Genomic DNA, 14384 nt, shown 5'->3' with positions numbered 1-14384 from the left:
CTTGAGCCTAATTTATGAATTGTAAGCACTGGCAGAATCCTGCACGACCTAGTTGTGGTGCGCGCTGTATAGGTATTTGGCGTGATTTTGGCTTTTTTCTAGTGTGCAAACTCAATCAATACAGATGATATGGTTTGATTTTGTGTGCAACATTGAGAGCAAAGACAATTAGTTGGGATCTGTTTTTGAGCTGTTTGATAAACAATTGCGGTCTGATAAGTTTGATCTTGAAGTTGAAATGGCACAAATGCTCTGACATTCCACAATGAGATATTAAAATTGGCAAGAAACGGTTTTCAGAGGGAGAGTGTCTGTCTAAAAGTCTTGTTCGTGGCTGTATTCCCTTTATTATTTGTTTCCCAGTGGACCGTATACAACTCTATACCTTATCGATTCTTTCATTTGGTTGAGTGAAAATTCCACAGTAGTGCTGGCCAATGGAGGAGCTCTCTCCATTTTCATTTTAAGCGCTGCATGGTTTGCCAAAAAAAATCCTCACTACAGGATGCCTCCAGGTGATTTATCCAGGAACATAAAAATGTTTCATTTGCATTCTCACGCCCAGTGGTGTCTGCCTGACACCTCATACTCTCACTCTCTTGTGCTGGCTGAATAAAAGGACAGCTCACCAAGGAGGATTCTTTCTTGATTTGCCTCAGCAGAAAACCTTCTTGCAGATAATTTTGCTTGTCCATCAAAATGACTGAGACAAACCTGGGCTGTCACACAGCCCAGCTTGTCATCTGATCACCTGTGCTAGCAGATTGTGCTGCATTAGATTCCCAAATGCAGCATGACCAGCAGCCAGTCGGCGCTAGCAGCTTCTCCAGTGTTCACTCTGGGGATTCTGCTCAGTGCATCTGTACTTCATTTGGAAGAATGACAAAACGCCTCATTCACCCAAATGTGGAATTCTCCCTGTCTGACGTGACCCTAATTGGAAGTAATATCCTGGCTCAGGGGGGATGATTGGAGATGTGCCTACCCCGTGGAGGATGCTGCTCACATAATTTGAGGGAGGACGTCCAATGAAAAAACTGTGTATTGAAATCAATCAAGCAAGTCATTTAATTTGAAATGTCTCTGTTCATCAGGAGACCCCAGAATGTCAGTGTAGTTCTACTTTGTAATACATTTTATGATGTGCGCAGTCACCTTGATACATTACCGTTGCTGCTCATGGCTCTTATCCTCCCAGCATGTAAATAGTTTGCCATGTTAAGGAGGTTTGATTTTAAAATTCTCCATTTTTCAGACTTGAGACTGTAAGAGCTAAAGGTGTAACGTGACTGTATTGTACCAAAGCCTTCACAGTAGGTTTCTTTATCTGATAGAAGGATAATGGATAAATGGTTCCCTGTGGGATTGTGTGCTGTGAGGGCAGGAGAATAAGAGAAAAGAAACAGAGAGAGCTAGAGAGGCCAGTAGAGCCTTGGACATCAATCACCCAGCCTTGCACGCACTGAAAGTTCAAACATAATTTAGGTGTTACCCCTGCAGGTTTTTAATCTTAACATGTTACGACACTGCAGCCAAGCAGATATATAAAAGATGAAACCTTAGCAGAAGGTCTGCGCCGGCAGACCCCATGTACCTTTCACACATCTTCAGGGACAAAGTAAATCTTCTACTGTCCAAGTTTAACACATCACAAATGTTGTTGGAAATGTTGACAAAATACACATATAGGAATGAAGAATCAGAGAACCAATGTTGGAAGTCAAACTGCATTGATCATCAGATCCTGCAGATTTCACAATGTTTTCTTTACTGAAACTGTGTTTCCAGACACTTGACTCCAATTATGTAAGAACATTGTCAATTTCAGAATTTAATAGACTCAAGGGAAAAAGAAAGTGTACACCCTCTTTTAATTCCAGAATTTACAAGTTCAAAAAATATATTTTTTAAAACATTTGGCCATGATTAGATGTTAGAATGAGGTAAAAACAATCTCAGATGAACAACAACACATTACATATTATACTGTTTCATGATGTATTTGACAAAGTCTAAGCCCCAAAATACTCCTTATGATTTAACAGCGTTTAGACCCATCTATAGCAGCAATTATTTGCACTGATAATTTTTGTAAGTAGTTTTTTTATGTGCACCTCCCATCACTGCATTTAATTTGGGTTGAGGTATGAACATTTACTGGGTCATTACAACATCTTGATTATTTTCCCTTGCTGCTGTATTTTCTATAACCCAATTTCAGTCAAGCTGTAGCAAACAGCAGGCCAGACGAAAACTTACTATGAACAAACAAGTCTTTATTAAACAAGCAGGAAAACCATGTGAAAATAGACTGAGAGGGCAGGGGAGCTTTAAATGCCGGGTGGGTTGGTGTGTATTGTGATGGCAGATGAGTGAATAACAAGAAACAGGTGTGCACTGGAGACCTAGGGACAAGACCAAGACCACCGACGATATCTTGGTGTGACAACAAGAGTAGGGAAAACTAAACTAAACCAACAACTCAAAACAACTAGAGACTAACCAGAACCACAGACGGAATACAAACTCAAACAGAGTCTAATAAAGATGACTGAAACCAAAACAGAAAAACACAAAGAATATAGCTCCAACAAAATACCAGAACTCAAACCGAAAGTTAATCAAAACACAGAACAGAGACAAAACCTTTGCACAAAGAAAGGCCAAACCAGAGTGCAGAACAAAAACAAAGCAATGATGAGAATCAGATAAATAAAAATATGATATGAGAAACCGATAGACTAAAAGGTAAAGAATGAATGAGAATTAAAAAAAAAACTTAAACAAAAACCCCAAGAACATGCCAAAACTGACCAACCCTAGCACTTTGGTTTACATGGCCAATTCAATGACTGCAAGGTGTTCAGGTCCTGTAGCTGAAAAACAAGCCCAAATCATCAGCCCTCCTCCACCGAGATAGTGAGAGGAGGTAAAGACACGTGTGGTCATTTCGAGAAAGTGTTGAGGTATTTAAAGTGGCTATCGAAGCTATTGCGGCCAGTTGCACAGAATCGGGGACAGATGGTGTCCCCCAGGAAGCACGGAAAAGCAGCATTTCGTTGTCCAGTGAACTGCACAGATGCCCTTCTTCCGCTGCCCACCTTTCCAAGGCCAGGAGGAGAGGGAGTGACACTGGCAAGGTTTTAAGGATTGAGCCAAAGGGGTGCGTGGCCATAATGAAGGCTGAGTTTTATAGCTGCTCTGTTACCAGTCTCTCACACTCCAGCAGGCTTCAGCAGTGCCAGCCACTCATTATGAAGGAGTGGAGTACAGCCTGGGAACAGCACGCAGTTGTGCTTAATTGTAACTGATACTGATGCAGACTCATTCCATCAGTTCTCCTTGACTGCATTCAGCGGGCATGCAAGGACCAAAACTTAAGTTTTGTGGCTTTGTCACAACCTTACACAGCCTCGTCTTCAAATTACTTTCATTGCCTTGTTAAAAACTTCCCCCAGAGCAGTTGATTAAATCGGGATTAACCATCTCTTTGGAGATGAAGTGCAACCCATCTCCAAAAATGTTGTAGAAAAACAAAATGCAATGATTTGCAAATCGTTGTATTTTACTTGAACAAAATGCAAAGAAAACAAACCAAATGATAAAAAAAAAGGCATTATATTATATTTTGAATTTGATGCCAGTAAGACATTTAATTGAAGTTGTTGTGGTCCGTTTTGCCAATCTTGCAACGCTTCTTCTTTAAACAACACTTTGCAAGTGTTGTTAAAGAAACTCAAGTGACCAGTTGCTGTAGCTTTTAAGTAGAAATGTTAGTCAAATATCTGATTAACAATTCTTATACCAGAGTATACTGTATGCCTCTAAGGGTGATTGTGGGTCCAATGGTGAAGTCTAAGGTTTAGACTGCAGGAAGGCTGTTTGAGCACGTGGACACTTAACTACCGAGCCATGCTTGTGTAGTAAGGGTTAGAGGGGGTTTAATTATTAGTATGTTCGCATGCACAATTAAGTCAAACTGCAGTTATGGTTCAGTTGGGACGTTTAATTGAACTACTGTCTTTGTTCCGGTATGCAAGTTTAAGAAGGGAACTAAGGCCTTTTATAAGGGATTTTTCTGGCTGATGGCAAATTGGTGCTTGTGAACCGGACAGCATGACAGCTCTGTACATTTCACCCATGCCGTACACTTTACTTTTTCCACTTCTGATAAGTGACAGAAGAAGCCTAGAATGAGAACTGTGGGGCATGAGCAGAGTCTTCAAGCCAGCTGAGTCCAGATAAATGTGCACAGGCGGGAGTAATTTGACTCCCAAATGTATTATCTATCAATTAATCAAAACGTTTTTTCTAGAGTTGTGTACATATACTTGCTGATTGCATTGCTGAAATAAGCAACGGCTTCCCTGAAAATAACAAAAACATTTACTGTCGCTGTGTGGGTGAGGAAAGCTATATTAAGTTAACGTGTACTTGCAAAGCTGTTTGGTACCTTCTACCCAGAGCAGACGCAGTATCTAACCATATCATAGCTGTTAACATGGAAACTATGGTGTTCATTATTTCCAAAATGGAGTTCAATTTAGTTTGATGTAGTTTCCTTTTTTTTGCTGCATTGGTTCACTATTGTGAGCCCAGAAAAGGCAGCTACATATTTTTTTCTTTAGTATTTACAAATGATTTTTTTTCTTTGCAAGGCAGAATTTTAAGTAGCATTTTTTATTTCAGTGAAAAGCTTTTCTGAAGTGCTTACAGTCCATGCAGGGGTTTCCACATGTGTGTTTTGAATGCAGGTCTGACTGAGCATGGTAATTGCATGTTGCTTTTCAGCCTTGTCCTGTGCACACAAAGATTTCACCGTACAATTTGAATTCCAAATTAACATCACTGGTATAATAAAACCCTCAAATTCTATGCAATTTTAAAATTTTACCAAGTTCTTGACCTAATTGGCCATAAAATAATAACCCACTCCATATTTTCACGTCTTAAATAGCCTCTCCAGGACGCTTTTTTCATATCGACTGACGTTATTGACCTGTTGCCAATGAAACTAACTGGTTCTGACAAATTCCACCAGGTGTTTTCTTTGATTTGCTTTTCTTCTGTTGCCACTGTCTTACAGAGCTTTGTTAAATGGAGAAGTGATTCAACAGAGTGGTAAACTAGCTCCTGTCTCAACTTCTTTGGAACATGTTGCTAGCATCAAATTCAACATGAGCATATTTTCACACATTTTCAAAAATTATATATCCCCTCACTCTAAGCATTGGGTATATTGTTTTTGTACTATTCGGGTTATACAGGGTTTAAATAATCTACATCTTTTTCACAGTATCAACTCCTGTTTGGAAACAGTTGGGCGAGCACAGCGGGGTTTTTTTCATGAAAGCATACATCAGTTTCAGGCAGCACATATCCAGAACACCCTTTCCCCACCCCTCCTTAATTTTAGCACACACCTCATTATTCATGTACTGTAACAGGTGAGATGAAGCATTGGGAACGAAAAAAATTCTTATGCAGCTCCAAGTGCTGCTGCAATTAAAGGCAGCTTTCTCATTATGCAACAATTCTATGTAATTTTCTAACAGAAGGGCCTCTGTGATGCTGAAGATTGGTGTCAGTCCCCTGAGGCTCACTGCGCTGATCTGTCTGCTGGGAAGAAAATCCTGTGCAAATGAAGCAGCACTAATGTCCTCCTTTTTAGCTGTGTTCATATTCATCACTATGTTTGTGTTCTCTCTCATATCAGGACCTGGGGAGTTCAGACGGTCCCCCGCGGAACTGGAAAGGCATAGGGATAGCCATGGTGGTGATCCTGGCTGTTATGTCTCTGGTCATTCTCTCTGTGATCCTTCTCACGCCTGGTAAGAATGAGAACGAGAGGACAAAATGGGTTTAAAGGGCTCGAGGGGAGTAAACGCATCAAAGTAGTTGTGATGTTGAGAACAGAGGGAATCCTTTTTTTTTGCGTTTTTTGGTGAAATGCTTATTCGCTCTCTGGTGGCAACTTCTGTGAGGGGAGCAATTACACTCTCATGCCTTGCATAAATATGAAGCTACAGCCAGCAGCTGCTAGTTCAGCTTAGCTTGAAGACTAAACAAGGCGCAGAACTAATCAGAGTCCTTTCGAAAGTAGAAGAAAAAAAAAGAAAACAAATCCTCCATACCGGAACCCCTAAAGCTGTCTTAAAACTATCCTTTTAAAAAAGTTTTTTTAATATGTAGAAAAAACACTGAGTAAATATGGCAATCTGCCTTTTTAAGGGGTTCAAATCCCTTTGACAATTTCAAAGCTCTTAGTAGTTGCCAGGCAACCAGGGGAGAATCCAGAAAGTTACTGCATCCAACCAGGAGCGATCATAAACATAAAAAAAACCATAAACAGCGAAGGACCTTTGGTTTTACACTTTGGTCTTAGTGCCAAGTAAATAAACAGAATATAATGTGTTAATTAAAGTTCCAGAGAGGAGATACTATAAGGTTGTTTTTTTTTTTTTAGGATTTTGTCACTGCCTCAGCATGGTTTGTCGTACCCTCTTGTCTGCATTTTTTCCAGGTCGGCTATGTGACTGCTGTCTGTAGCCTTACATTTAAAGGACAGATATGAGAGAGGCATGAGTCTTGTCATCAAGTTTGCAACTTTTCATGTAAATGCTATGTGTATGTTACAGACTTTTCAGAGTGACACTGAGAATGCAAAAAGATGAGTCCAATAGGATGCTTCCTGTCAACATACAATTCAGTAATGAGCTCTTTTTCTCCATCTTTAAAGACGAGTCTCACTTGTTACGCCGTTCTCATGTGACCATGGAGGACCTGGAGAGTGACGACTTCAAAGTTCATGACCCCTGCGTGGCCTGGTTAAATGGTAATGATGCATGTTCTGGCTCACAAATGACTCCTGACTGACAAACTGCTAAGTTTAACACCATTTTAATGGTCTTTCCTGAAATTGAACCACTGGTTTGCAGACCCTCTCTACCTCTGTGAGTTTAAGTCCCTAAACTGTTTTAACCCTTAGAAAATGAAGTGGTACTGCGCACCAGAGAGGGACATGTCCTGACATTCAGCCTCAGCAACAATCTAACCACAACTCTGCTGGACAACAGCTCACTAGTAAGTGACAACAACGGAACCCATGAGGACAGGTTTCAGAGCCCAGAATGAATAGAATTTCAGATCGATAGAAAAGGAGATGCATGAAGATTGACAGATGGGGTGGAGTCCCACAGCACCACATCCCACAGTTCAGACGAAAAAAGATTTGGCAGTGTTGGTATCCCCACCCCCCACCCCCTTCATCACAATCTGGCTGCTCTGGGAGCCCTCAATATGTGGCTTCAAAGAGAATTTTCCAACCGAGGGCATCATTTTGAACACCGCCTCTGCGCGACACTGACAGACTTATATGGGTCATCGCGTATGAGCTTTAAGCAGGGTTGTGTTGTCAGGTTGGGCGATCTCTCTTCTATATTGAAATGTGATTCGTCATCTCTGGGGCTGTTTCCAGTTCCACAAAAAGATATTTTCTTTTATGAATATCGAAAACCACAAGGACATCCTTTGATACATGGAGAGCAGAGGAAATTTGGTCAGCCTTAGAGAAAAAGATTCACTAGGAAAAAGTACTTCTTTTCAATTTCAAATACAGTGTTACAAAGTGCTTCAAAGGTGCAAAAAAAATCTTTAAAGGCATCCAAAAATGGTTGTGCCAGCAGGTATGTGGATGTAAAAGCATGCACCCCGGGAAAAGAAGAAAATTCCATGGTGTTATATTTAGTAATTTTACTTTCAATCATCTTCATGCCACCTCTTCTATCTTAACCATTTTGATATATTATATTTTTGTTTAAGTTGTGAGATGACAAACTATGCGTGATCATTTTGAGCTGTCGGCAACGTAAGGAGGAATGTAGCGTGTTTCTTAAAGCACGGAGGAACTGGACTGAAGTGTTTAGGTTGTTGCATTTCAGTGGGATGAATTCTGAGTTTGGTTCTCTTTTACCAAGGACTTTTATTGCCCAGCTTTGTTAACAATCACCCAAGTCTCACTTGAAAACATGTAATAAACATGTTTGTCCACATGTCCAAAATGTAGCAGTGTTGTAATAAATGCTCAGAGGACAGGGTCACATTTTACATTGCCTTTTGTTCTTTAGAAGAAAAAATGAAAAGAAATCAGCTTAGCCATGTAAAACAAAGACCAAAGAGTAAGTGAAAGTGAAAGTTCATGGAAACAAAGACAGAATGCAAAAGTGAGGTTTGAAAATCACGTTATTTAAAAGAAAAAACCTGTAGCGGTCAGAATAATACTCACTGCCATTGTCTGGCCCCTCCTACCTCCTTATAATTCTATTCTATCCCGTTTTATTTATATTGTGCCAAATCACAAGAAAATGTCACAAAAATGCCCTACAAAAACCCAGTTCACTGTAATACAATTGTTATCCTATCACATCATTTTTATCCGAATTAATAATAAAAATAATAACTTTTATTTGTATTGCACTTTATATTTTATCAATCTCAAAGAGCTACGGAGCAGAAAAATAAGACAAGAAAATCTTGATATATATATATATTTAAAAGGAGTCTGCAGTCTGTGTCCCATTCATACAATGCCAATGAAAAAAAAAAAGTTGTCTAGATAAGGAAACTGCTTGCATCAAAACCTCTCTTCGATCCAATCTACAATCCCGAGCAGGCAGAATGTCACGGTGAAAAGAAGAAAAATTCCCTTTTAACAGGAAGAAAACTCTGGCAGAAATAGACTCAGGAAGGGCGGCCATCTGCCTCGACCGGCTGGGGGTTGAGAGGACAGGAAAGAGGGGACAAGAAGCACCGTAACACCAGACCAGGGATACCTGCTGAGAAAGAGAAACACAAGCTAATGACAACAATAATGTCGTATGTACATGGAGAGTAATGAGAGCAGAGTGAGGAGAGGTGCATCATGGGAGTCCAGGCCTATAGCAGTATAAGTATGGGATGTTTCGGGGTCACCTGAACCATCCCTTATGAAAGGAGAAAAGTTTTTATTTTATTTTTTTTCTATAAAAAGCTTTATCAAAAAGTAAAGTTTTAAGCCTCATCTTAAAGGTAGAGGGGCTGTCTGCTTCCCAACCCACACTGGCAGCTGGTTCCATAAAAGAGGAGCCTGATAACTGAAAGCTCTGCCTCCCATTCTACTTTTAGAAACTCTAGGACCCACAAGTATTAAGATGTAATATGGAGCCTAGTCATTAGGCGTTTCATATATATATTTTAAATTCTGTTCTGGATTTTACAAGGAACCTATGAAGAGAAGGTAAAACTGGAGAAATATGACTTCTCTTGCTAGTTCTCATCAGAACTCTCTCTGCAGCGTTTTGGATCAGCTGCAGGCTTTTTTTTTGGGACAACCCAAAAAAAATGCAAGCATATTATAATTTGCAATGGTGAATGTAGTAATATCACAAATTTTGGTCTGGCTTAATAGTTTGACACAATGTAAAAGGCATAATGTCATTTTTGAAAAGGCGGACATAAGCAACTTGCGTAGTCATTTTACAAACTGCTACATTTTGTGCTATGGACCAATGGTGTGTGAGACCACACTGATATATAAAGAGCGGAAATAGGACAGGACATATCAGCCTAGAGGAACTCGGATGGATAAAAACAAGAAGTGCTATCACCAATATTTCAAAAATGTTTCTCCACATTAGACCTTTTTTAAAAAAAAAAAAGAAAAAAATTTGATCAAGTATATTCTATTCTTCAGTGTTTGTGTGCAAGTAAGTTCTGAGAAACTAAAATAGAAAACTGTGGCAATTGTCTAAATATGACGCTTTATTATAAATCAAGCTACCCACAATTTGAAGAAGTAGATAAAAAATTTTGTTCTTGAAGGTAATTAACAGCTGACAGAAAATTGTTAGGCATCTACAGTATTTAAAGCACTTGGTTTTACAAACCAATCAATTCATAAATCAAGAAAGCAATCAGCAGATTAATCCTAGAAAAATCGGTTAAAAGGAGTTTCACCTCAACCAACAACTGCTTTCACAGTAACGTATGAAGAACAATAACTTTATGATACATACACTTACCTTTCTAGTGTGGCACTTTAACCTCAATATAGGATATGAATGTTTCCTTTAGCACTGCTAACACTGCCTCTTTCTACAGGACCTGACCATGACAAAGTTCCAAGTTTCTGCAGATAAGAGGTTTGTCCTCTTGGCGCATAACATTCGACCGGTAAGTTTTATGTTGAGGCAGAGTCTGATTACCTCCAGAAATATCCACAGTCACGAAGCTTCCAGTAACATTAAAGACGACTGATCACAGCTAACTAACCACAACGCGTGTGACAGGTCACTTGTGGCTGTTAAACAACTGCAGCATGCAATTTTGATAAGAGCCACAATGAAACATGAGAGAAGAAGCAAGAGCATAAAGGAGGAGGTTGTGAAGTGTGTGTGTGTGTGTGTGTGTGTGTGTGTGTCTGTGTGTGTGTGTGTGTGTGTGTGTGTGTGTGTGGTGCTTTTTGAGCTATTGCAGCTACTGCTGTGACGCTAATAGATGAGGATAACATACTGTATGACAAGTTGAATATCTACGGTGGGTAATTGCAGAAGGTGCAGAGGGTTGAGGAAAGCTTAAGATTCCTCTGAAGTGTGATGAAGAGGTGAAGTTGGAGCTGCTGTAATGAAATCACCCTCCAAATTCAGTTAGAAACTTTAATGAGAAAGCACCGGGAATCCAAAACTGCTGGTGGTTTCGGATAAGACAAAACACAGATCTTTTACACGCTTTACACTTTGAAACAGCACATAGTTCAGTTTCTCCACCCGTCACCTGTTTCACTCTGCAAATACCCGCATCCTCTTCACTCTTACCCTCAAAGGCCAGGCAAGCTGTGTAATGTGCAAATACAAACAGAATTAGGAGGAAATGAATGTCCTCAGCACATTTCCCCCCACATTTTTATTACAAAAATCTGCGAGTGGGTTTTGCAGCTCTCATTTGTTCAGCCCATCAGTCTCTTCAATTTCTCTGGGTTTCCTTCAGAGACCTACTTCTCCTCTAATCACTGCGTATCATATTTTCTCTGTGTGTGGGGAACGAATGAGCCTGTTGCTGTGTTACAGCATTCATCACAAGCACAGTGCATCCATTCTAACTGAATTATTGAGCAGCTAGCATGTGTTCAATCTGTTTCCATGTACCTCTGTAGAGAAAGGATCCGATCTTTGACCAGTTTGTTACTGGCTTGGGTGGATTTTTTTCTCCAGGTCATTTGCATATTTTCTTTGATATCAGCAGGAATTTCTTGTCTCCTCTGTGTGCTCAGAGTGTAAGCCTTACTGCGAAATCAGAGACAGTGGCCATGACACCTGGAAACATTTTTTTATTGAGAAATGGATATTTGCGCCTGAGCATGGCTGCCGGCATGTTGGGCGCATGGAGGCTATTCCTCCATTCCCCGTGTTTTTGCAGTCTCCTCTTCCTCCCCCCTCCTTCATCTTCCTAATTCTCATTCACTTTCTTCTGTCTATCTCTGGGGGGATTTGTGCTGACTGAAGGAGTTTGCGCCACGCGCCGGCTTTGCTGTTCAGAAGAGGAGCAGCATTCTGCTCAAAGTGGCAGAGAAGGCAGGAGAACCAAATGAAAGCAGTGGGAAAAGCCACTCAGAATGGTGGTGAATGATAAATGGGATATGCACTGTTTGCCCTTAGATACCCTGTCCAGTTTAAATCAGTTGGAATGACTATCAAAGAAATGCAAGAAGAAGAGAGCTGCAAGGGGAATAAATAGATGAGGAGCCTATGTGTAAAGTTAAAAGGCTTCACTGGATTTTCTATTAGCTCAGGAGGTTTTGGAGGGCTGGGGGTGAGTTGAGGATCTTGCCACAAAGGAACAAGAGAGAGCAGATTTCCTACAGGAAAATGCCTCCTTTCAAAGCCTGTTTGAATAAGGCAGGTTTGTTTTTGGAGTTTGTGTTTGCGTGCAGAGAGAAGAGAAGAGAGGGCCTGCATATATATTTATACAAGTGATGGTGAGATTTGTCATTGGAGCATTTTGGGGATTTAAGGGCAAAAGCTGCTGAACTGGAATCAGTCTAGTTTGGGGACAAATAAAATGCCAAAGGAGTTGTGTGTGCATTCTGCAGCAAAGGCTGATGGGTGGCACAGCGCACTGTGGCACTGCTAAGAAAATGCTTTTGAGGCGGCTAGAATGTTGAGAGGTACAGATGCTATTATTTCTGCTTTGTGTATTTTATATTGTACAATCGATCCTCGCATCTGTGTTCATTCAAAGCATTTTGTAATCTCTACACATATCCTTTGTCACAATATCTTCTGAGGGTTTCATCTGTTTATAGTGCCCCCTCTCCTCTGTTCTGGCAGCATGGAGGATGTGGGTAGTAAAAGAGGGGTGACAAGCTGAGCGAGCTGGAGGATTTATGATATGTTACTGGCACTCGCATTAGAATTCAATTTGTCTCTCCGAGACAGATGCTTTCACTCTTCCTTTCTGTTTATCACACAGACAAACATTGCAACTGCAATAACACGGAGACTCTGCCAAAGGCGTTGTGATGTTAAATTACTCGCAGAACTCGCCGGGTTTCTAAACAAATCATAAAACAGCTGATTGAACATGGTGCTGGTGGCGATGTTGTGCCCTTTCGGCTCAACGAGTGATGCGCCCTTCAACTTGCTGTCTTGTTCACTTCTCCTGATTTCCTTCCCTCACTTTTTCCTTTGGCGCTTGACCAATTCATACCTTCCTCTTCCTGTTCTAGTTGCTATTTTGTTTCATGAAACGGCTCTTTTCCTGTACACTCTGCACATTCAGACTTTACACTGCGATCAAATGTTGATTTAATTTAGGTAGCATCCGAAATTATTTCTCCTCCTTTATCCCAGCACCCTTGCGCTGTGCCACCCCGACCATGCATTTTCTAACAACAGACAAACAGCACTGAAGAAAAATCCAATTTCGCTGCTAAGTGTGGTGCATAGAGGATGTGACATTTAATTTCTGCAGGGACTGGTTTTTCCAAGTGGCTGGGGATTTGAGAGGCCAGTGGGCAAATACGCTGCTTCCAACCCTCTGGTGCAAGAAAACAGAGAGAATAGTAGAAATCAGTATATTACCTCAACTTCATCAGATATCAGTTTAGATCAACAAACACGCACACACACACACACACGCACACACACACACACACACACACACATGCAAACATTAATTGGTTCTGATACTTCAGCATGTTAATTTAGTTATTCAGAGCTGCTGAAGCTTGATTCAGAGCTGTAAGCCACAACAGAGCTCAGCTGGATGGATATTAGCTGTAATAATAATGTTTAGTTAGTCTATCTTAGTTTACTTTTCTTTCACGTTTTAGCCTTAAGGGTGGAACATTCTCTTGTTCATTCGTAACGGAAGTAACAAAGTAATGCTAATGAAATTGCTGCCAGTAGTTTAATGATAACTTACACATACAGCACTAAGATTAACAGTCAAAGCGATATTAAAAGGCTGCCTGTCCAAATACAGATAAATGCAATACAGCACACTTGGGTTCCATTGCTTTGGGAATGAAGCCAATTGAATAATTCTGGGATCACTGAACATTTGCCTTTCTAATTTTTTCTAGTGATTGTGTATGTGCGACATACTTGTGTGCATGATATCCTCTACCTCTTTCAGGTGTTTTCTCAGTCCTTCACAGCCTCCTATGCTATCTACAGTGTGGCTAATGGGTAGGTAGAATCGTGAATGCTAATGCATGAGGTGCACTGGGCATGAGCGTTACCAATGCAAGCAGAGCCGCGGATCGAAAAACTGTCCCCCAAAGTGCGTCTCACTCAGTCAAAACTTCATCCATTCGTCATCATTGTTTTTCTCCAGGTTCCATAAATAACCACACTGTAAGTTTTGTACTGTACTTCTGATGTCACTGCCTGAGATTCATGTTAAGCATTATCAGTGGAAAATCTTCTTGGATGCTTTGGATGATCCCCGGAACTTCAGAGGAATGATTTGGAGAAGGATGTCAGGAAGATCTGCAATGCTGATCATTGCCTGATTGTGTGTGCCTGGTGAAGATGGAGATTATGGAAAAAGAAATGTTGCACTCCTGCATGAACCAGTGCCCTTCTCCGTTTCATTTTGCCTCTCTGCATCTTGCTCTTTTTTCCTCGTGGCACAGCAGCCCTCTCATGGGCAGGGCATGGAAGGACTTCAGAAGTCTTCAAACAGGACAGCTATCCCTGATGGAAGGCTTATGTCAGAGTTCTTGTGTGTGTTCCAGAGATCTGATGGAACTTAGCCATCCAGAGAGGGAGAAGACAGAGCTGCAGTATGCTTCCTGGGGACCTCAGGGGAACCAGCTGGTGAGCGAGGCGCTTGCTTGTTTTCCT

At 40.8% G+C, this 14384-nt stretch overlaps 1 protein-coding gene across 2 annotated transcripts in view; it reads left to right on the top strand.

Moving 5' to 3' along the window:
• Positions 1 to 14384, top strand: part of LOC142389938 (inactive dipeptidyl peptidase 10) — a 33507-nt gene that overhangs the window by 2711 nt on the left and 16412 nt on the right. Inside the window, exons 2-7 of one of the 2 annotated variants that reach the window (XM_075475193.1) lie at positions 5717 to 5831; positions 6740 to 6835; positions 6989 to 7083; positions 10138 to 10209; positions 13672 to 13724; positions 14276 to 14357. In XM_075475193.1, coding sequence (XP_075331308.1) covers positions 5717 to 5831; positions 6740 to 6835; positions 6989 to 7083; positions 10138 to 10209; positions 13672 to 13724; positions 14276 to 14357 — 513 coding nt within the window. The remainder of the gene's footprint in view (positions 1 to 5716; positions 5832 to 6739; positions 6836 to 6988; positions 7084 to 10137; positions 10210 to 13671; positions 13725 to 14275; positions 14358 to 14384) is intronic. The other variant, XM_075475192.1, reaches the window with a different exon arrangement.

Source organism: Odontesthes bonariensis, chromosome 10 (assembly GCF_027942865.1).
Source record: "Odontesthes bonariensis isolate fOdoBon6 chromosome 10, fOdoBon6.hap1, whole genome shotgun sequence".
NCBI lineage: Eukaryota > Metazoa > Chordata > Actinopteri > Atheriniformes > Atherinopsidae > Odontesthes > Odontesthes bonariensis.
This window is presented reverse-complemented; position numbering and strand designations above follow the sequence as displayed.